Here is a 24,536-nt window from a genome sequence, read left to right as displayed (position 1 = left end):
AATAATGTGAAAGACCGAGTCTTCGCCATCCTTCCACATACAGTTATGATGGCCAGTTAAATAGCTAATGAGGGGAGCAGGTTCCAAGAGCATTGTTATCTTCAGCGATGGTGGGGCCCAGGAGGCAACTGCTATAAACAAGGCCGAATCACTTGCCAGAAGTGCTGAATAGATCCACCTTGGTCTCCACCATCGTGGGAGCCAGTCTGCAACCAATTCACTTCACTCCTGATGGTACCAAGAAAACAGCAGAGAGCACTGGATACAGGAAACCCTGCAGAAACAGATACTGTAATACCCCAGCAATGGCATGGAGGACCTGCACCTCTAATGAAGCTTTTTCAGTACAATTACGTCACTGTTATCTATCCATAATGTGGAAAATAAACCAGGTACATCTTGTTCTCAGAAAGCAGGACAAACCCAGTCAGGCTAATTACTGCCCACGGCTTATATTTCTCTAGCAACTAAAGGCACAGGGAGCTGATTTAGTGTCACACGTAATTTCATAATAACATTTAACTGATTGAACAAATCAAACAAAGATGGAAAAAGATTTTATTTTTTTTATGTCTGTGTGTAGCAATCTATATTTACTTATAATTCCATCTATTCATTTCAGTTCCTCAACTGTTAGCTTTGAAAACTGAATTTTCTTTACAAATATACACACTTTAACATTAAAAGATAGCTTCATGTTTCATTTTTAATACTCTACCCCCACACACACATCAGAGTAACTTATTTACAGTTAAGAGCAACTTCAATACGATGTGATACTTAGCACTTTCAATTGTTTCATTTGCCTAGAAACTGGTCTTCTGGGTGTGAGAAACGTGCTGTGTTTAATGATATTTCTCACTTAGATCTTAAGGAAACAAAATATGAAATGGGGCAGGACTCCACTGGAATAGGTATTTAACTGTTGTCCCTATTGGGAGCTGCTTGCCAAGCCAGCAGCAGCCATGTTAGCGATCAGAGCTTCAGAAACTCTTGCCACTGCAGTCACAGTACCGCAGCAGAAAAAGCTGAAATGGAAGCAAGGAGCTGAAACATCGCATTCTCCTGTGTGTCTGGTGCATTATTATGTTTTGGCCTAATCAACTCCCAAGCTACAAGTAGGCCCAAGCCAGTACGAGGGATAAACTGATGAAAGGATCCCAGCAGGCAGCTCATAGTTTGTTTGCTTCATTAAAGTTACAGAGACTGATCATCTCAGAAGGCAGATGCTGTAAGACTTCTCTGTCTCATTGCTGGTCCTTGTGAGATCTGCTTCTAGTTTTCTGCTCGTGTAGGTTGCCTCCAAAGCACCAATTGTGCCAGCGGTGGAGGAACCTCACACTGCACAAACCTTAGGCACGTGACTGAAACAGGGCAAGTGTCAAGTCTGCTGACATTAGTCAAGCGTGGCAGAGTACGGACCAGTCTCCTGATGTTTCCACTGCCCTTTCACCAGGAAGTGCTAGCAGGTGAGATCTCACTGAGATGAATGTGTCTTTTGTATGTGAAAATGAGCAGAATGGGTTCAAATTCCAGGCTTTTCCTTTCTTTAGTTGGCTTTGAAATGTTATAGGCAACTCATGAAATTCAAACAAAAACTCTTCACTTGAATAAAACAGAGTGTCCAATTAAAAAATTACTTTAAAAATCTATTTTATATAAAATGTTACATCTGTGAATAACTTCCAAATAGGTAAGTGGAAAAAAAGGCTATGTTTATTTAGTCTATCCAGATTTGAGTTTCTACCCCTGTCAGGGCTTCTTAATACCACTTAAGGAATAACCACCTCGTTGACCTTTCCAAAATTCTCATCTATTTTCAGACCTCCAAAAGCTGCTTTTGCTGAAGCAAATCAAATCCCTGTTCCTTACAAAACCAAATCTAAATCCCGCTTGTTTCCATGGTTCTGTACCAATGTAGCTAGCATTTCTTTGCAAGCCAAATTGGACTGAGGCACCACTGGACTATCTCGTATTTAACGAATTCTGAAATGATTGGGTTTTGTTTTACACTTTTACAGAAAGTGACAAATCATCCAGCTCCAAAGAATTCAGCCTTGTGGCAGTTCGTTGAACGTGCTCTCCAGGGATTTCAGTCTCCATACCACCTTGATGTTTCTCACAATACTTCTGAAATCCCTCCTTATTGTTAAACATTTATCTGATTTAATTACTGATCATCTTATTCATAGCCCCTTTCCAACCTGGTGCTATTCTGTAGGGTAGTCCCTGGGCTTCAGGAACAGTTCTGTCATGTGAACAGGAGGTGATGGTAAGTGTAGTTTTTTTCTCTACCCGTAGCCTCTGTTGGATTGTGATAGAAATATCCCAAATAATTAAATGTGTCAATTAGATATCTCTATCTGACCTACACAACACTGCAAAACTCAATTTTTAAAAATTTTACTCATTGAACATGAATTTCTCTACAGTATTCCCCTACCAATATTTCATCACTTGCGATGGATTGTTGCCTAACCAATGAATAAATATATATACAGTACCGTGTGGAAGTCCTGTCACATATATATAGCTAGAGTGCCTAAGACTTTTGCACAGTACGGTGTATTACGTCATTCCATTTACCAAAAAACAATTAATACAACTGAGCTAATACAAAGCTAAGTACTCTTATTTCTGTTTGAACATAGAACATAGAATAGTACAGCACATCACAGGCCCTTCGGCCCACAATGTTGTGCCGACCCTTAAACCCTGCCTCTCATATAACCCCCCACCTTAAATTCCTCCAAATACCTGTCTAGTAATCTCTTAAATTTCACTAGTGTATCTGCCTCCACCACTGACTCAGGCAGTGCATTCCACGCACCAACCACTCTCTGAGTAAAAAACCTTCCTCTAATATCCTCCTTGAACTTCCCGCCCCTTACCTTAAAGCCATGTCCTCTTGTATTGAGCAGTGGTGCCCTGGGGAAGAGGCGCTGGCTGTCTACTCTGTCTATTCCTCTTAATATCTTGTATACCTCTATCATGTCTCCTCTCATCCTCCTTCTATCCAAAGAATAATCTCTGATCATAATGCATACTCTCTAAACCAGGCAGCATCCTGGTAAATCTCCTCTGTACCCTTTCCAATGCTTCCACATCCTTCCTATAGTGAGGCGACCAGAACTGGACACAGTACTCCAAGTGTGGCCTAACCAGAGTTTTATAGAGCTGCATCATTACCTCAAGACTCTTAAACTCTATCCCTCGACTTATGAAAGCTTTCTTAACTACCCTATCTACCTGTGAGGCAACTTTCAGGGATCTGTGGACATGTACCCCCAGATCCCTCTGCTCCTCCACACTCCCAAGTATTCTGCCATTTACTTTGTACTCTGCCTTGGAGTTTCTCCTTCCAAAGTGTACAACCTCACACTTCTCCGGGTTGAACTCCATCTGCCACTTCTCAGCCCACTTCTGCATCCTATCAATGTCTCTCTGCAATCTTCGACAATCCTCTACCCTATCCATAACACCACCAACCTTTGTGTCATCTGTAAACTTGCCAACCCACCCTTCTACCTCCACATCCAGGTCGTTAATAAAAATCATGAAAAGTAGAGGTCCCAGAACCGATCCTTGTGGGACATCACTAGTCACAACCCTCCAATCCGAATGTACTCCCTCCACCATGACCCTCTGCCTTCTGCAGGCAAGCCAATTCTGAATCCACCTGGCCAAACTTCTCTGGATCCCATGCCTTCTGACTTTCTGAATAAGCCTACTGTGTGGAACCACATTCCTATTTTAACCAATATACAGTACTATGCAAAAGTCTTAGGCAAACACATATATAGCTAGGATGCCTAAGACTCTTGTACAGTATTGTATATATAAAAATTCCCTTGATCTTTAACTGAAATTAGACCGTACTGAAAGGTCTTCTCATGTTCTACTGTACACCAGACAGACTTGAAGACACAAGTTATCAATCTGGTTCTCCAGATGAACTGGTTATTATTCATTTTTGTTTTCTTGCTTTGACAGTTTGGATGAAGGGTAATGTTAGTTTTGTTCTCATCACCTGCTGATTGTCTCTGTTATTTTCTGTTTTTATTAGTGTCATCATATAATTAATAAGGATACCAAATGATGTAAAAGTCATAGCTGGTTGTGAACACCCAACTTATGAACATCCCTCATGGGAGCTCCCAATAATATTATTAAAAACAAAGGTACATTGGTGGAGTAGGCAATTTAAATGGTTCAGCACGGACTAGATGGACCGTGCCTGTTTCTGTTCTGTACTTTTCTATGACTCTATGAAATTTGTTCCTACAAACAACAGAACTAGTTTCCTCTCTCACCACTTTTTCTTCTCAGTCGTATGTGTTTTGATGCCTTTCATTACAATACTGTGGATGTGCAGTTATCATAGTAAGTCAGTTCTGTATATTTTCTGAATTACAGACAAAATTGACTTACAGGCATCTATAAAAGCAGAATCGATCCATTACCTGGGATGGCCTGTTGTGAAAATCAGTTGGATGTACTGAAAATAATTCGGTTTTCTAAGCTCATCATCAGAATTCCCCCTCATTTCTTTCTGTCAGTGTTATATCCTTTACAGCAAGTTTAATTTAATCCTCCACAAATGGCATCTTCACAATTTGCTCAGAAGGGTCTCACTGATTCTGTAACCAACGTTAAGTTATCTTTTAAATATCACAGTTTCTTATTCAGTGATAACAACAGTACAAAGGTTAATGGCCTTTCTGAACTGAATTGGTTAAAATAACTGTTGCTTCAAGAGGTCTTAATCCCTTGAGGTGGGGATTGATTCTACCCCAAAACAATATCCTGAAACCAGAAAAGTCATTCAATACCAATGTAGAAAAATCAGCAAGTATAATAACCGTTTTCCCAAAATGCTCAGCCCGTAATTATAATTAGGTCAATCTCATTATGTGAAGAACAGATAGTATCAGTTTGTCGTGCCACTGTACAGCCAGATAATCCAAGTGTGGTCTGGACTAGGAGTATTAGACACCCCACATGGTTTCACAAAATCTTTATCCATCACTTTATAAGTCTTACTGGAGCCTCTGGCCAACGATGCACAGTTCTGGGTGGGAGACAGATCGGCTGGGGCTTCTCAGATCAGAAACGTAGTAACCCATCCATGGGTCCCCTTCATTCTCAGATTTTCCTTCTAAACTGTTACAGGAAGAAAAATAGTTCACGGAGATTAGAATAAGAAGCTAATGACAATGCTAATCCTATTGGACTGAATCTAACAGACCATCACTGGCTGCAGTGCTTTTGTAAGCAGGAACACTATAACACAATGTGCTTAAAATTACACGTCTATCCTGGACTTCCCATATATTGCTGATAGTATTCCTTACTTCCCATAAAACCACCCCTCATCCCTCACAGCTCCATCCTCTACCTAGATAAGACTGATCCTGAGCTTCACAAACATTGTTCCTTTACCCATCTTCCAAATCCCTTAGTGTCCAAAAATTTATCAATATCAGTACAAAATACATTTAATGATGGGACAACCAACACTGCCCATGGAGATACAGCATTTCAAAAATTTACAACTCTCTAAAAAAGGTGGTGATGGATCAGACTGAAAATTTGGCTGAGTGGTGTAATAACAACGACCTCTCACTCAATGTCAGCAAGGCCAAGGAACTGAGTGTAGACTTCAGGAGAGGGAAACTAGAGGTCCATGAGCCAGTCCTCATCAGCGGATCAAAGGTGGAGAGGGTCAGTTACTTTAAATTCCTGGGTGTTACTGTCTCAGAGGACCTCTCCTGGACCCATCATATAAATGTAATTGCAAAGAAAACACAACAAGCTCTCTTGTTCCTTAGAAGTCTGTGGAGATCTGGCATGTCATCAAAAACTTTGACAAACTTCTATACCTTGCAGAGAGATTTAGGTCAGTTAGAAGAGTGGGCTGAAAGATGGCAGATGGAGTTTAATGCTGATAAGTGTGAGGTGCTACATTTTGGTAGGACTAATCAAAATAGGACATACATGGTAAATGGTAGGGCATTGAGGAATGCAGTAGAACAGAGTGATCTAGGAGTAATGGTGCATAGTTTCCTGAATGTGGAATCTCATGTGGATAGGGTGGTGAAGAAAGCTTTTGGTATGCTGGCCTTTATAAATCAGAGCATTGAGTATAGGAGTTGGGATGTAATGTTAAAATTGTATAAGGCATTGGTGAGGCCAAATTTGGAGTATTATGTACAGTTCTGGTCACCGAATTATAGGAAAGATGTCAACAAAATAGAGACAGTACAGAGGAGATTTACTAGAATGTTACCTGGGTTTCAGCACCTAAGTTACAGAGAAAGTTTGAACAAGTTAGGTCTTTATTCTTTGGAACGTAGAAGGTTGAGGGGGGACTTGATAATGGTATTTAAAATTATGAGGGAGATAGAGTTGATGTGGATAGGCTTTTTCCATTGAGAGTAGGGGAGATTCAAACAAGAGGACATGAGTTGAGAGTTAAGGGGCAAAAGTTTAGGGGTAACACGAGGGGGAACTTCTTTACTCAGAGAGTGGTAGCTGTGTGGAACGAGCTTCCAGTAGAAGTGGTAGAGGCAGGTTCGATATTGTCATTTAAAAAAAAATTGGATAGGTATATGGACAGGAAAGGAATGGAGGGTTATGGGCTGAATGCAGGTCGGTGGGACTAGGTGAGAGTAAGTGTTCAGCACAGACTAGAAGGACCGAGATGGCCTGTTTCCATGCTGTAATTGTTATATGGTTATATGTGTAGTGGAATATGTATCGACTGGCTGCTTTATGGCCTGGTATGGGAACTCCAATGCCTTTGAGTGGAAAATCTGACAAGAGCCCTCCCATTGAGCAATTCTATATGAAGCACTGTCGTAGGAAAGCAGCATCCATCATCAGAGATCCTCACCACCAAGACCATGTTGTTTTCTTACTTCTGCCTTCAGGAAGAAGATACAAGTGCCTCAGGACTCACACCACCAGGTTCAAGAACGGTTACTACCCCTCAACCGTCAGGCTCTTGAACAAAAGAGAATAACAACACTCATCTATTGAGACGCTCTCACAACCAATAATTTCATTTTAAGCACTCTTTATTTTGTTACTTCATGTTCTCATTATTTATTGCTATTTATTTATATTTGCATTTGCACTGTTTGTTGTCTTCCATGGTCTACTTGATCTCTCATTGATCCTGTTTACAGTTGCTATTCTATAGATTTGATGAATATGGCCACAAAAAAAAAAGAATTTCAGGGTTGTATGTGATGACCTATACTGTATGTACTCTGAGAATAAAACTGACTTCGATCTTTATTCCTTCATCTCATTCCAAATCACTCAATTTCTTATGCTGGGACTGTGTCCCCAGTTCATTCAATGTAATCTGAATGTCAAGGTGCTCAGTAAAAAAACATAAAATTGTGGATATTGAAGTTCTATTATGTGGTATCAACAAATGCCCATTATTAGATACTGGCTTTACTTCTATATTTTATATGATATTTATGCCTTTGTTGACTATGCGAACAAAAAAATTCACAAATGAATCACACATCATTATCAAAATTTCAAAGATGTGTAGAGAAATAGAGCCTTACATCACAGAAATAGCCCTTCAGCCCATCATTCTCATACTGGCCCTTTTGCCCATCCACGTTATCTTTTCCTCCTTCCTATTAAAGTTCAAAGTAAATTTATTATTGAAGTGCATATATGACACCACATACAACCCTAAGAATCATTTTCCTGTGGGCACACTCAGCAAATCTATAATATAGTGACTATAACAGGATCAATGAAAGATCAGCCCGAGTGCAGAAGACAAAAAAACTGTGCAAATGCATATATAAATAAACAGTAATAAATAATGAGATAAAGAGTCTTAAAGTGAGATCATTGGTTGTCGGGACATCTCACCAGACGAGCAAGAGAATGTAATTAGCCTCTTTGTTCAAGAGCCTGATTGTTGTGGGGTAGTAACTGTTCTTGAACCTGGTGCAGTGAATCTGGAGGCTCTTGTACCTTCTACCGGTTGGCAGCAGTGAGTGAAGAGCATGCCCTGGGTGGTGAGGATCTCTAATGATGGATGCTACTTTCCTACGGCAGCGTTTCATATAGGTGTGCTCAATGGTTGGGAGGATGTATTGGGCTGAATCTACCTTCTTTTGAAGGATCTTTTTAAGGAATTATTATTCAAGAATTGCAGGATGGTTTTGGCATCAACATTGTTTGTCCCAGCTTTTCTCGTAAATAGGCTTTTAATTGAAAATAACAAAAAAGAGTATTATTTGATATTTTATATTTATTTTTTAATTGATCAAACGACATCAATATACCTCCTTCAAAACAATCACCTATATATTTAATCCCCTTTTGGAACCAATTATGTAAAAGTTTATTATCCATTGTAAAAGGAATAAGCCTATTTTGAATTAAAGTTCTTTTTGCTAATAAAGATTTCTTTATCTCATCGTCCATATTTACCTTATTCCATAAATCAATCAAGTGTCTTAATATAGGAGATTCTTTTTTTTCCTGTATCCATTTGGATTCCCATTTATATATAAAATCCTCTGGTATATTTTCTCCTATCTTATCTAATTCTATTTTAATCCATGCCGATTTTTCTTCATCAAAAAAAGACGCAATAAATCTATGTTGATTTGCTTTATAATAATTCTTAAAATTTGGAAGTTGTAACCCCGCTAAATCAAATTTACATGTCAATTTTTCCAATGATATTCTTGACATCTTACCTTTCCAAAGAAATTTCCTTACATATTTATTCAGTTCTTGAAAAAACTTCTGATGTAATTGTATTGGTAAATTTTGAAATAAATATTGCAATCTAGGAAATATATTCATTTTTACAGCATTAACTCTACCTACTAATGTTATTGGTAACATCATCCATTTATCAAGATCCTCTTTTACTTTTTTTAATAATGGCAAATAGTTTTGTTTATATAAATTTTTAACATCGTTATCAACTCTAATACCTAAATATTTTATCCCATTCATTGACCATCGAAATTGAGTTGCTAATCGACAAAGTTCCTTTGGTGACGGGCAAAATTTCACTTTTATCCCAATTTACTTTATAACCTGATACTTTCCCATATTCTTCCAATCTAAAGGATAATCTTTGCAAGGATTGCAATGGGTTTGTTAAATAAATCAAAACATCATCAGCAAATAAATTAATCTTATATTCTTCTTGATTAACTCTAAAGCCCCCAATATCTGAATCTGTTCTAATTAGTTCTGCTAATGGTTCTATTGCCAATACAAATGAAGCAGGTGATAATGGGCAACCTTGTCTAGTTGACCTCGTTAAGCAAAATGGTGTTGAAATCTGACCATTTGTAACTACTTTAGCTTGAGGATTAGTATTTAAAGTTTTAATCCATTGTATAAAAGATTTTCCTAACTCATATTTTTCCAATACCTTAAATAAAAAATCCCATTCCAACCTATCAAATGCTTTTTCTGCATCTAAAGCAACTGCCACACTCATTTCCTCTCTTTTTTTTGCCAAATGAATTATACTAAGTAACCGAGTTATATTATCCATTGATTTTCTATTTTTAATAAAACCTGTTTGATCCATATGTATTAATTTTGGTAAATATTTAGATATTCTATTAGATAAAATTTTTGCTATTATTTTATAATCTGTGTTCAACAAAGAAATAGGCCTATATGATGTTGGTTTTAAAGGGTCTCTATCTTTTTTTGGCAATACAGTTATGATCGCTGTTAAAAAAGATTGTGGAAGTTTATGCATTCTTTCCACTTGGTATATTAATTCCATAAAAGGAGGAATTAATAAATCTTTAAATTTTTTATAAAACTCAGGAGGAAAACCATCTTCTCCTGGGGATTTATTACTCTGAAGTGATCCTAAAGCTTCTTCAACCTCTTTTAATGTAAAAGGCATATCTAATCCTTTCTGTTCTTCCAAATTTAATTTTGGAAGGGTTATTTGTGATAAAAATTTATCTATCTCAGCAATCTTACTTTGTGATTCTGATTGATATAGTTTAGTATAAAGATTTTTAAAAGTTTCATTAATTTCTAAAGGCTTATAAGTAACCTTATTTACACTTGTTCTAATTGCATTTATTGTTTTAGAAACCTGGTCTGTTTTCAATTGCCAAGCAAGAATTTTATGTGATCTTTCACCTAATTCATAATATTTCTGTTTAGTTCTCATAATTACTTTCTCTGTACGATATGTCTGAAGTGTATTATAGTGAAATAGAAATATTAATTCAGAAAGGAAAAATTAAAAAATTTATATCTTGTATGTATAATTTGATTCAAAAGCAAACAATTAAGTTAGGAATTCATAAATCAAGACAAAAATGGGAATCTGATCTGAATGTTAAAATTGATGGAAAAAACTGGTCAAGACTATGTTTTGATAGTATGAGAAATACAATAAATGTTTGACTTAGATTAATACAATATAATTTTTTACATCAATTATATATAACACCACAGAAAATAAATAGATTTAATTTAAATATGTCTGACCAATGTTTTCGATGTGGTCAAGAAATTGGTACTTTTTTACATTCTACCTGGTCCTGTTTTAAAATTCAACCATTTTGGATAAATTTAAGACTTTTTTTGGAACAAATTATTGGAGTACAACTCCCACATAGTCCATTATTATTTTTATTAGGAGACATTGAGGGGATAATACCGAAACTTAAATTGAACAAGTATCAGAAAAAATTTATAAAAATTGCATTGGCAGTAGCCAAAAAAGTTATCGCAGTTAGTTGGAAATCTGATTTATATTTAACTATGGATCATTGGAATAATGAAATACATAGTTGTATTCCATTTGAAAAAATTACGTATAATCTAAGAAATGAATATGATATATTTTTGAAAATTTGGCTCCCATACTTAGAAAAGATAGGATTAAATACACAGGTCCTTTGAAGATAAAATCATAGTAATTGGGGAAAGTAAAAATAAATATTAAAATTATTTTGAACTCCATGGAGCATGTGGGGGTCCTCCGATATCCAGGCAATCTTTTTCTTTTTTCTTTCTTTTTTCCCCCTTTCTTTAGATAAGGGTTAAGGGGGGAGGGTCAACATTATTTTTCTTACTATTTTATTATCACATTTATTCCTTGTAATTTCTAAAATTTAATAAATAAAAAAAAGAAGAATTGCAGGATGATATTTCTGTCAGCAGTAAACTCATCGGGATTTTAAAAATTCATTTTGACCCTTCTAAACCTTGTTGGATAGGTTTGCATTTGTTGCCCACTCATAACTGGCCTTGAAAAGATGCCAGTGAGCTGCTGTGTTGGATCACAGTGGTTGGAAAGGAACCTGCTGCTGTTGGAAGATGATTTCATGGGTTCTAGAGGTGCTGTTGAGTCAGGGGGTGGAGATAAGTCTCTACCAAAGGAGGTGTAAGGTGCTCCTTCCCTCTGCTAACCTGCAGGTCACCCTTGGCAAGGTGTAGCACCTGCTTAGTCCCTCCTAATCAGAGTCACTTGAAGTAATGGAAGCCGGTTGTGAATGGTCATATGAGCATCTAGTGCACATCATAAATCCTGGTTGTGCGACCACTGATGCCAGGCAGACAATCTCTGAAGAGTACTCATAATGGCTGGGGTCACCTGGCTTTTAAAGATGCTGCCCAGAAGAAGGCAATAATGGCAAACCACCTCTGTAGAGAAATTTGCCAAGAACAATCATTATCATGATCACCACATGATATGACACAGCACTTAATGATGAAGACGATGATGATGTTGGTCAAATTACTGCAGTGGAAGAGTGAGTATGTCTGGTGGAGGATGGGATAACTTTTAATTTGGTTGTATTGTCCTGATGTTTGGAATGCTGCTGGATCTGTGCTTATATTGTAACCTACGCCACAGTTCCAGCACAATGTGAACCATAATTGTGTTTTTGGAGCATAGTCTGGGCTAAGGAAAAGTTTTGGCATTTGGTCACAAGGTCCACGATCAACTCTCCAGTTTTTCTGCTCTCGCAGGAGTTAAAAGAGCTAAGTATCTCTGAGTTATTGTCCACTGTCCAAATCAACTAAAGCTCTTTTATCGCATCCCATGTAAAGAACGTGAACTGTTTGGGATGAATGCTGGCTCCATTGCTCTAGTTTGAAGCAGTTAGCACAATTCGGGAGCTGGACTGGATCAGTAAAGGTTAGATGAATGTCGGGCAGACTGTGTCTACAATTTAACCTTTCAAGCATCGGCTTCTTTCTGCTGAACCTACGTATCCTTCACAAGATCTAGTGCCAAAAATTAAATTCCATGTGGTCTGACCAAAGAAACCACCATTTTATTGTATAAAACGACAAAAAAGTTTGTTACCCTTTCCCTGCCTGGTGACACCAGTGCCACAGCAGCATGGTAATCTCCAACACAGAGAACCAATGACAAAATATTTTAATATTAAACCAAAAAGCCACCTAGCACCAACCACTGCTTAGGAGCTGAATGCCTAAGGCCCAGTCAACCTTTGAAAATCCTCCTCCACAGAAACTTATCTTTCTGATTACAGAGAGTTGCCTAAGGTTACAACATGATATGATCCACTAGGAAATTGGGCAAAGGAATGGCAGATGGAATTTAAGTCAGTGTGAGGTGGTGCATTTTGGGACTACAAACACAGTGGGAGTACTCTTGAACAGAGAGACATTGGGGTGTAAGTACATAATTCCCTGATAATGGTAACATGGTAGTCAGCTGGTGAAAAAGGCATGTAGTGCACTTGCCTTCTTCAACCATGGCACTGAGTATAATTGTTGGTCCATCATGATACAGATGTACAAAAAGCTGTTTAGAACTTCTTGGGAGTATTGTGTGCTCTGTTGACTGCCAGGCTGTAAGATGGATGTGCTTAAACTAGAGAGAGTGTAAAAATGGTCACAAGGAGGTTATCTGGACTGGAGGACTATAAGAAGGGACTGGTTAGGTCAGAGGTTCCCAACATTTTTTATGGCATGAACCAATCCCATCAAGCAAGGGGTCCGTGGACCCCAGGTTGGGAATCCCTGGGTTAGCAAAGTGAGGAGTGGCATGACAGTGGTTTATGAGGGAATAGACAGAGTAGACAGTCTTTATCCCAGAGTAAGGGAGTGTAGAACTATAGGTTTAAGATGAGAGGGTAAGGACTTAAAGGCGACCTGAGGGTTGAGTTTTTCACACTGAGGGTGGTGGGCATGTGGATGAAGCTGCCATCTGAGGTGATGGAGGTATGCATAATTGCAGCATTTGTAAAACATCTGGAAATATACGTGGATAGCAATGTTTTTGAGGGATATGGTTCAAATGCAAGCAAATGGGATGAGCAAATCATAGACAGAAGAGGTAGTGGAAATTCTGGAAATCTAGAACAATGCATGCAATGTGCTGGAGAGAACAATGGGATGAGCATAGTGATGAATCCTAGCTGATATGGTCAATTCGGGCCAAAGGCCCTGTTTCCACGTTGTATAACTCTATGATTATGATCTATCTTACTGTCGGAGTCTACCACCTTTGGTGGCAGCACAACGCTATTCAGTTGATCAAGTTTTTCCCTAAGTCCTTAATATCAACCCGGTACCCTATGATGCCTCAGAATTTAGTCCTAGCCAAGCAAGGTAAAATACACCTGACTTCCTTCTGCCTTCCCACAGAACTTGTCCATCAGAACACCTCTGAAAGAAACTCAGAGAGCAATAAGGCTATAGAGTCCCTTTATAAATTGTCCCAAGATAGTCTCGTCTCTAGTTTTACTGTAGGCTTTCTGATGCCCACTCTCCTTCCCAAGCCACTCAGTTTCCAGTGTTTTCCCAGCATCTTGATCCACAGTTTCTACATGGACCTCCTGACATCCAGTCTCTCCCCAGCCCAATTAATCTGTAGCCTTTGTGAAACTTTCAGAGCTTGTGAAACTACAGAGAAATCCAGGGGTGGGGAAGCCACATGGTCACAAACAAACTATGCTGTTCCTGACCTTTCTATTTCAGTTAAAAAATAAATTAAGACTCTCTGCTGGTCCTGTAATGGATATTTACTTCCAGGGCCAGGGGGCATTTTGTTTTTGCCAAGTTTAGCTTTCTAAACACAGCAGCTGCCACTTGGAAACATCAAACAGTTGTAAGGCAAACTTCTGACCAATATTCTTTGTTTAGCCTCTTTGTCGTAAATGGGAGCCAGATTTCAGTTCATAAAATGTAAATGGAAAGCAGTAATCAGCTTGAAGTTAAGAAAAATATAGCTTTGGAACAGAAAGCAAGATGCTGGTCATAACATCTGTTTTATTGTTGAAGATAATGGGTTATTTAATCTGGATTGTTTCAAAACAGACTATGCTAGCTAGGTTGTTTAATTCAAGGAAACTCATAGACCAAATTGATAATATCACTTAGCATATCAATAACTGATCTAATAATAAGTTGAGGAGTTAATGTACTCATGAAGTTAGCTTCACAGCGTTAATTATGTGTACCTGGGATCTGGGTTTCCGAGAAGCTTTTAGACCATTTGTGTTAAGAGGGTGTCTGAGGATATGTCTTATGTGTGTGAAGTCACCCATGTGGTAAAGGAAATGTATAAACGTGGAGAGCAGTTCAGTCAGTCTTTCAGGAATAGGGTAAGGAACATCAAGAAGCATGAAAGAAACACGTGTTAAACTGGAGTCCGTCCCTTTGCCTTCGATTGTGGCAATGGATGACTGGTTCATCTATGTCGTTGGTATGCCTTGTTCGCTTATAGGATTTGTATCTACGTTTTGGAAATCTTTTGTGTTTTAGAAATTGTTGTAAATTGGAAGTCTTTTATAAGATGGACATCCTCTGTGAGTTTTAAATGTATTTTAAGAAAGTTGTTTGAATTTAAACGTGTATAACTAAAAATAAATGAACACTGTTTAAACTGCTTTGTTAACTGGAAGTATTTTCTCCTTGGTAGGGAGTGGGAAGGCACTGCACAAACAGTCTTTGAATATTGGATGATTACAGTATAACCTCTGTTAGAGTACTCATGACTATTTATATTGGTTAGGGTTTAATGTCTTTGTAAGAGTTTAGAACTTTGCAGTCAGCAACCCACTTCTTGTGACAACCCACTCATCACAGTTTGACAATTGTGTTTTTCTTTCTGGTAAAAGTTGTGTATTATTTATGTTTTTCTTGTCATTGCTGTTTATGATGCTATGTGCCTGTGATGCTGCTGTCTGTTTTTCATTGCAGCTGTACATACATGTAAATTGGACAATAAACTTGACTTTGACTTCCCTTTGATAATATCACATACAACCTACTTGATTGAATAATGATTTTTTGAACATCTTGCTATGTCCTTAATGACATGCTGTATATCCACCAAAGTCAGATATATATCTAACTTCTGCTTTCCTGAAAAATGACAACATCTCTACTTTATAATAATCCTCAGTCCAAGGCTGCTCACACTGGAAAGGAGCATTCAGACAGCACTAAGGACCTTGAATCTTTTTGATGAGGACACAAAAACACAAAGTGTAAGTGGTGGAAAATATACCATCTCCCAAGCCTGCTCTGGTTGCAGGAGAGTCTTCAGGCCCCACGTTCGCCTCTCCAGCCACCTCAGAACACATAGTCCCTTGACATGATGGGAAGCCTAATAAGATATCCCTACTTGTCAGTCTCCTGTTTTTATTATTCATATGGGCCCATTACCTTACTTCCTTATCTTCCACTGTTTAGTTTATCTACTTTCACAAAGATAATGCAGAAATAAATACAATCGATTCCGGTTAATTGGGATACATCGGGACTAATACATTTTGGCCAATTAAGCAGCTCCCCAATTAGCTGAAGTTTCATGGAAATTGTTAAAAAGTTATAAAAAAGATAAATTACCATTTAACTAAGTACCAAATTATTTATTTAAATGAAATTTAGACATATTAGAACACTACCAACACTACACCGTACTATAATCTTGTGTATTAATTCCTAATAGTTATAGATGGAGGAATTCATCCAGTGCATGCTATCATGTATTGTTTGATTGATTATAAGTGAACAAACGTGTGCAGGGAGTGTCCAGGGAGGGGTAACACCTCTGGTGAAGAGGTTTGCCAAGCCCATTCTCACTCACTTTTGGTCCCATTGGGTACGCAGCTCTCACCTGTCGCTCCAAGTTGCTGTTTGCATGTGTCAGCAGTCAAACTCTGGTATACCGCTTTGACAGGTGAGGGTAGCCGGTGGCCCTCCCTCATACCCCGGGGAGGTAGGGGCTTGCCTGTCCTAGTATGCAAAGTCAGCCCCGGAAAACTGGGCAGATGAGATCAACAGTGAGATCCAATTGTCAAGTAGGCGGTTCTGCAGCGCTCTATTGAGAGCGAAGAGCGTGACGAGGCACAGAAGTAGTGATGGTCATCCATTGTAACTAAGATAGACCTCAGGTGTGATGACTATTCATACCACTGGACCTGGATTTCCAGGGTTGAGAGAGTGAAACTATTCGAGTGCAATGGATTTTCCACCTTAAAAAACTCTCCCACACAGACTTCGGATGCAACGGACAACCATCAAATGAACAAAATCAGCGCAGACCCCTAGTGCAGTTAATTGACTGTCTTATACAGTGCCTTCGATGATTGCATCCTAAAAATCTTCATTTTCATTGTAACATTCAAGACAATTGTTAATACGTTAAATTTTTCATAGTTCCAAACTTGTCCAAGTAGTGAATTCATTTCATTTTCACTCCCGGGGTTTCTAGCATCTCCAAGCCTGAATGTTTGAAACAGCAAGGAGCAGACCAGTTCCGAATCAAGTTACTGCTTATCACTCGCTAACTATCAGTGACAAAAATCGCTGCTTTCTGAATGCAAGCACACGCAGCTGACCCTATTTAAAAAGTGTTCGGCCTAATCATGGTGTAATGTCTAATGGCTACACAAGTGCACGCTCCTGACGATTGTTAGAAACTGTTTGGTAACAGTCTCCTGCCCCAATCAAGTGGCATGGTGTCGTAAATAAACAAACGGAATCCCGGCTACTTTCTCAATTTGTTTTTGTTTTTTAAGAGCTATTCCAATTAACCCAGAGCCCTATTGACCGGAATAGATTGTATTTGCCAAGTAACCCAGAGCCCTATTGACCGGAATAGATTGTATTTGCCAAGTAACCCAGATGTTTCAGATGAGATGAATGGAGCTTCAGTTTAATATACCATCTGGAAGATAGATAATGATTCCCTTCTTTCGGCCTTGTTAGCTCACCATTTTGAAATAAAACTCCGGAATTGACCTGAACCTGCTACCTAAGAGACGAATACTTGCAAGTAAGCCATACGGAGTGAATATTTCCATTAGTAGGAAAGTGGAGGATCAGAGGACATAGCCTTATGATAAAGGAACATCCCTTTCGAACCATGATGAGTAAGTTCTTCAGCAGGAAGTGGTGAACCTGTGAAAACCATTGCCACATTGAGCTGTGATGATGAAGTCTCTGGGTGTATTTAAGGCAGAGTTTAATACGTTCTTGATTGGTAGGAGTTACAGGGTGAGGGGAAGGTGTGAGAATGGGACTGAGTGGCAGAGAAGACCCAATAGGCCGAATGGACTAATTCTGTTCCTATATCTGTTGGCCTTATTGCTATAGCTGATAAAATAAGGAATAGAGCAATAAAAGTGGAACCAAGATGATTGCAGCCTCACTAAGACCATAAGATCATAAGATATGGGAGAAGAATTAGGCCATTTGGCCCATCGACTCTGTTCTGACAGTTCCATTTTCACTCACAGCTCCATTCTCCTGCCTTCTCCCCATCTCCTTTCATGCCCTGATAAACAAGAATCTATCCACCTCTTCCTTAAATATACCCAGTGACTTGGCCTCTACAGCTGCCTGTGGCAACACAGATTCACCACTCTCCTCACCTCCGGTCTACAAGGATGCCCCTCTATTTTGAGGCTGTGTCATTTGGTCTTAGACTTCCTCACCATAGGAAACACTTACCCTTCTGAGGCCTTTCACCATTCGATAGGCCTCATTCTTCTAAATTCCTGTGAATTTACGATTCACGATTAAGGATAGGACAGGGGTGGGAACTGGACTAGTAGGTGTGGGTCAAAAGGCTTTCTCTTCTCTACTCTTCTATTATACTCAAACGTTTAGGGATGTGAACATATCATGGAAGAAACTATTAAACTAAATCTGTTCTGTCAATCTCTCCATCTGATGACTAGATAACCTGCAAGCATTTACAACTTGGATTCACATTAAAACTTTCCCTCTGCAGTAGGGACTGAAGCCAGTGCAACACTCACCCAATGCTGTGGAGTGTAGGTTCACTAGTAGCTGAAGTGGATGCAGAGACTCTACCCTGGGTTCCGATTTTACAATCCAGTGGATAACTCCTCTTAACAAAAGGCTGGGGGTGGACTCCACTTAGTGTCAACCTTCTGTGCCGATCTCCTGGCTTCCTGAGCATAAAACTGTTCCTCCACACTGCTCTCGACATCATCGGGCTACCATCTCCCACAACGTGGCTTTGTAATTGATCATTTGCATCGGGTGCGCCAAAGCAGCTGACAGAAAGCGACTTGGCCTCAAATATGGAGTTGTACGATGGACAAAATATGGATGAAGCATTGGATCCAGTTTTCACAGACCTCTGAGACTCCCAGTCGTCCTCAGGCTGGTTGGTAGACCCCTTCCGCCAGACGCCCGGCAAGATGGGTGGAGAGTGATTTCTGGTACCTGAAGTAGAGCTTGGTTGCCTGGAGCTGGCGGGGGGTGTTGGCAGCTTACGGTGCAGGAATGGGCTGGGCTGCTTCTGTTGTGTAGGTGGGTTTGGAAGCTTTCGATGGGTGGGAGGACTCGGCAGCTTCCTAGCCATAATTGGACAAGATCTTGTTGGACTGGCTGGAGGAGTCTGCTGTTTACTAGTTGTCGGTGGGCTTGCATGTCTGTTGGTGAGAGTTTGAGGGGAGGATCTGTCTGGATCTGGGCACCTCCTCGATGCAGGAGGGGAGGGTGCTTTATAACCAATAGGTCGGAATAGAGTTTTAGGCTGCAAAGGTGGACTTGTAAATCTCTTCTCCGCAGTACTGGGTGAAGGAGTTGGGAATCTAGTTGCCTGAAAAGAGGCCCTTGGTTGCGATGGTGGACTGACAAACTTCTTATCCGGCAGATACGTTTGGCATAAGAGATTCATTGGAGACATTTTCTTGATTATGGTAGGGCTGGTGAGTGTTGTGGCGTCTGATTGTTGGCTTGAGTTGACAGACCGATGGGTCTGATTGTCAGTTCCTTGGACTGGGTTGATGGATGGAGGGGTTGAGTTCACGGATTGGTAGGTTGAGCTGTTTGGCTGGGTTGAACTGGCAGATGGGTGAGTTGAGTTGATAAGCTGCTGCGCTGAACTGAGAGTAGATTGGGTTCGATTGACGGAGGGTTGTGCTGAATTGGTGGATGCTTGTGTGGCATGGACATTAGGCTGTGTTGAGCTGGTAGGGATGATGGCCAATTTTGTTGAATTGACCAACGGTTGTACTACGCTTTCAGATGGTTGGGATGCGTTGACGTACGATTGCTTCAAGTTAACATAGGGTTGGGCTGGCCTGTGGGGCGGCTGGATGGAGCATTCTGATTGCTGGCATGGCTTCTTCGGGAGAGGCGCGGACGCTCTGAGTGCGCTGGGGGAGAAGGATGCCCGATTTTCACTGGTCTCCTCTCCCCTTTGCGGCGGATTTCTTGGTTCTTCCTTTCGCCTGTCCGAGCGGGGCGAAGCTGCCACTTTGCGCGGACAGGGGGGAGGGCACCGCGGTCGTGCCGGCCCGCTCTCGGAATCGCCCGAGTAGCGCAGGTTGATGATTTTGTAGGGCTGCCAGTCCTGGAGCGGCCCGGCTGTCCTCAAGTGGTGGTGTACCTCGGCACTAGGAGGGTGCTCTTGGTTCCTGTCAGCACCGCCGCAGTACGGGCGCACCACCGCCCCCTGAAGCCTTCTTGCTCCTCCCGGGCTGGCGCCGCCTCCCGTGTGCTTACTGGGTAACAAGGCCACCGAATCCAACGATGCCATCAGTCGCTGGGTCACTGTAGCCTTGGGTACAGAGACTGGGATGCCAGTGGCTTCCCCAGTGGCGCACGTGTCCGTGGTTGAGAGGGAGCTAACATTAGTCGTCTCGCGTGCTCCCGAGGTCGAGGGGGAGACGATGTTGGTTGTCGTGAGGGGGATGGGGCCTGCACTGGAGCTTGCGTCTCCCGCCTCCGACGCTGCATGATTTTGCCTGGTGTTGAGCGTTGAGGCGTTGGGCGAGAGCTCGAGTGCTGTGGGAGGCGGTGGGAAGGTACCGGCGTCCGTCTCAGTTAACGCTGTCACCGGGGAGGGGTCAGTGGTGGGGTCGGTCTCGGGGCAGACCGGGGCGCTGTTGGCCCGTGGCTTTCTGCAAGGCCGGTGGGGGACCAAGGGCAAGGTGGGAGCACTGGGCCGGCGGGATGCCAGGGATGCAGCCGATGGTTTGGCATCTCCTGGGTTGGGGCTGTCATTCAACAGCTGCAACGACTTGCTGGCCTTGGCCAGGCTGGGCGATCTCTCTTGGCTGGGTAACACATTGAACTTTCCTTGAAGGGAGGCCCTGAGTTTGGGGCTGGGGTCAGGGGTCTTGTCGCGAGCCAGGCTGCTTGCTTCCCGGCGTTCGGCGCGGACTGGGCTACTCGCGCCCCGGGGCCTGGCTCGGGCCGGACTCCCGGCTCCCTTCTGGCGGCCGGCTTCAGCTTCGGTCCGGTGCATCATGTCCAGCCGCCGGCTCAGGTCCTTCTGTGTCCTCTGCAGCTCCAGGAGGGTGGGGTCCTCACCCTTGCTGCGCAGAGACTCGGCGGACCTCGACCGATGTTTCTTCGGCCTGCGTCTCCTCAGTCCGCCTGCGCTGCGCGGCCTGGCCGGCTGCGGTTTACTCTCCTCGTCCGACCAAACCTGCGACGCGGTGGGTGTGGGGACGAACTGGATTTTGTGGCTGATGGCGTCTCTGATCTTCATGGTCATCTCCTCATTCTCCGGCTTTTCTATCCTTTTCAGCGTGGACCGTACTGCTGCGGTTTCTGGCGGTGTCGACTTTGGCCTCCGAGGGCCTTCGGGGGAGGTGGAATCCGACTCACTCCCTTCCTCATCATCCTCACCCAAAGAACAAAAGTCCACAGACTCGCTGTGAGCCAGTGCCTCACCCTCTGTGCTGGTAAGCGACCCCAGGGACCCCATGGATCTGTTCTGCCTCACCAAAGCATTGGACGCCGACTCACCGGGTAGGGAGCACAGCGCTCTTTCCCCAAGGGAGGAACAAACTGTGCCTCTGCTTGGAGCACAGTAGCACGAATTTGAGGAAGAAGATGGCATTCGTGCTAGGTTTGCGGGAGTGGAATTTGGAAGGCAGTTCCTGCACGGAAGGCAAGCACTGGGATTGCAACATGCTGCTCTGGAAGCTTTCTCAGGATTGCTATGTTCCTTCGAGGTGCAATAGTCCTTTGCGGTATCCGTGTCCGCACCAATGCCACTGTCCTCTGAGTAAAGGGTGGCGTCCCTTGGCCTGGTGTGAACAGGCTGCATCGTGCAGGCTCCCAGTTGGTCAATCAGCGTTTGCAGCCTCTCGTCCGCTTGCTGCTTCATCAGGAATCTGCTCTGGAAGATGCTTGCAGCACTTTGCAGATAGTCGCAGGTTTCCCGCAAGACGGTGGCAGTCAGGGAGGTCACCGTTCCGTTGGTTGCCTGCATTTTGTTCACTGTGTAAAGCAGCAGCTGTTGCAGCAGGTCGGGCTGTTCTTTCAGGTCCGCTTTCTCGGTCGGCCACGCGAGATGAGGGCCAACGTCCCTGACCAGCCTCTCGCCGTCGGCGGCTATTTCCTCCAGCATCTTGTTGATTTCCTCAAAGCGAAGCGTCAGGAAGCTTACCATCTGTTGAAGCGTCAGCTGAGTTTGCGCGGCCTGGTCGGCTAAGCTCAGGATGGTGTCATATTTAGAAAGGCTGGTGTTGAGATAAGCATACGCTGCCTGATGGGCTTCGACCAGCGATGTAGGGAAGTCTACCTTCTCTTCATCTTCACCTCTGGATTGGCTTCTAGACCTCAGCTTCACACTCTTTGTTTGCTTGGCTGCATGACGACCCTTCTTCCTGCCGCTCTTGCTTTGCTGAATTGTGTTGCCATTGTTGGAACAGTCGCAGTCTTTCTGAACACTCGGATCCTGGGGTGCTCGTGTCTCCGAACTAGTGGCCTTGGCTACTGCCGTCTTGGTGCTGCTTGGTAGTTTCTTCCCACTGGTCTCCTTAGGCAGTTCTGTGGGCACCATCGTCGCAGGCATATTTTGCCATTGGCCTCTTCCCCTTTGCTGTGAGACCTCATTCCCGGGACCTCTGGTTTCCTCTTGCACTTCCTCGGACAGGTTCGATTCACTGTCAGAGTTTTCCAGACCTCCACCGACAGAGCAGGGTTGGCTTTCGGCAGGCGTTCTGTCCACAGGCGACAGGGCCTTGGCTTTCTTTCGAGGTTTAAAAGTACTTTTCGCAATGGTCTGTATTATTTCGCTTTGCGATGGTGCACAGCCCATTGCTATTTTTCTTTAAGCAGTGAAAAATACTAATCAATTCTCACAAAGAAGGATTAACACTACCCCGTAGCAGTGCTGTCAGCTGCAGGTGCTCTTGTTCAGTACGACTTCAGCTGGCTCCTCGCTCTTCAAACCTTGTATGTTGACAGCTGTCAAAGCTCAGACCATTCCTTAGAATACAATAAAATCATTCTGCGAGCAGATCCTTCAATATCTTTCTTGTTGAACTGCTGGCCTTCCGTTTAACTTTCTCACCATCTTCACGTCTCAGATGATGTGGATTAACTGCATTACCAGGCGTGCTTCTAAGAATAACCTTCCAAGATTATCAGATTAGTCACGTTTTATCAATCAGTTCGTCTTTACCTGCCATGAAATACTGACAAAGAATGCTAAACAAGGAATAATTGTTTGTGTCTTTTTAGCATTAAGCAGATATTAGGATCAACTGAGGGGCTATTGAGAATGAAATATTCACAGGTGCCTTGATTTACCATATTTAACACAGAAGTGTAATTGTTTTTCCAGAATCCAACTCTGAAATTTTGAAATACTGCAGAGAAGATAACAGACTCAGCAATAATCTTTACAGGCTGAATTTCTTAACCCTATGATTACATTCACCTGTACTGGCCAATCCCTTTCAGCAGTTAGAAAGAGCATTTAAATATGAATTGCCTTTTCCATTCAAGATATCTCTAAATTCTTCACGGACAATGGATCACTTTTGAAATATTGTTTCTTTTTGCAAGACAATGCAGCAGTCAGTTTGCATATGGCAAAGCTCCACAACAACAATGAGGTTTATTTTTATGATTCTTAGGGTGCATTGGGAGTTAGCACATATAGCAAATAATTTCAGCCATCACCCTTCAGATCTGAATATGGACTGTAGATTAAATTTAAAATGCAGCTCTGGACAATGGTTCCTAAAAGTTGTAAACCATCGTTAATTACAAGATTAGATAATGCTGATTTCAAATTTATTCGGGTGCAAAGAGGGAAGTGAGATGGCTGTGTTAGTTGTGTTACGAATGTGACACAACTCTGAGGGGCCGAAGGGTACCAAGTCACCCCCTCCTTTTTGAGAATCGTAAGATCGCTATTAATTCGGGTCTGGGACCCAGGAAATGAGAGAGAGACACGCAAAATCCACAAGGTTTGGAATGTGTCCTGGCCTCAGCGAAACAAAACCACTGATAACGGCCATTGTCTCTTGGAGACGGAATTGTGTATTGAGTACTGTACTATTCATTGAAGCCCTCAGGGGACGACCAGAGTGGGCTGGTTGAGGTATTGCATCATCCCAACCTGATTGACATCTGAGACCCCGTGAGTAAGGATAAAAGAGGATCTGGGGAACAACCCCTTTAGACGCACCAGGAGAAACGCTAGAAATCCCGTGACCGCGTTTAATAGCGACAGCCGGTGGGGGCTCGTGTGCGTCCTCTCATTGCCCGGGATTGGCGGCCTCACCACGGAAGAATGGCTTTAGCTAAAGGAGAGGCCACAAGTGAAAGGCCACGACAACGAGACTCCTGACGGATCAAAATCATAAAGGTTGGAAAACCCGTAGCAGTAACTGTTCCCATTCTATTCCCATTTCTCTCTCTCTCCAACAAAGTGCAACACAGCAACAACCAAAAGACGGCAGCTTGTGGAACTGCAGTGAACTGTACATTTCCATTGGACAATTCATTATCCCCTAGACAACGATAGAGCTTATTTCTTATTGATTATTATTATACCCTCACCTTTAGATTTAGTATTGACAACGTATATTATCTGTATGTTTGCATTGATATTAATTTTGTGTATTTTTACTAATAAATACTGTTAAAAATAGTATCATCAGACTTCAATGGACGTCTCCATCTTTGCTGGTAAGTGACCCAGTTATGGGGTTCGTAACAGTTGAAAGGAAGCATTGTGGATGCATTATAAGTATGGAATTGTCCTGAACTGTCCT

The 24,536-nt window shown here is 42.0% G+C and overlaps 1 protein-coding gene across 1 annotated transcript; it reads right to left on the bottom strand.

The window, feature by feature from the left end:
- Positions 1-577: 577 nt before the first annotated feature.
- LOC140733123 (uncharacterized) lies at positions 578-22,826 on the bottom strand. The gene is made up of 2 exons (XM_073056005.1): positions 18,297-22,826; positions 578-5,163 (listed from the first exon to the last, which is right to left on the bottom strand). The coding sequence occupies exons 1-2, from the start codon at positions 22,565-22,567 to the stop codon at positions 5,040-5,042; spliced, it is 4,395 nt and encodes a 1,464-aa protein (XP_072912106.1). The 5' UTR covers positions 22,568-22,826; the 3' UTR covers positions 578-5,039.
- Between the last annotated feature and the right edge of the window lie 1,710 nt (positions 22,827-24,536).

This window comes from Hemitrygon akajei, chromosome 9 (genome assembly GCF_048418815.1).
Source record: "Hemitrygon akajei chromosome 9, sHemAka1.3, whole genome shotgun sequence".
In the NCBI taxonomy this organism is placed as follows: domain Eukaryota; kingdom Metazoa; phylum Chordata; class Chondrichthyes; order Myliobatiformes; family Dasyatidae; genus Hemitrygon; species Hemitrygon akajei.
The sequence above is the reverse complement of the archived record's forward strand: the minus strand, read 5'-3'. Positions and strand labels throughout refer to the sequence as shown.

Bases quoted from the DNA above. Each gene is read 5' to 3' on its own strand.
- LOC140733123 (XM_073056005.1), bottom strand. From the start codon at position 22,567: ATGGGCTGTGCACCATCGCAAAGCGAAATAATACAGACCATTGCGAAA. The intron at 5,164-18,296 runs GTGAGTGTTGCA...TTCCTGTAACAG, and splicing joins CCTACACTCCACAGCATTGG to TTTAGAAGGAAAATCTGAGA.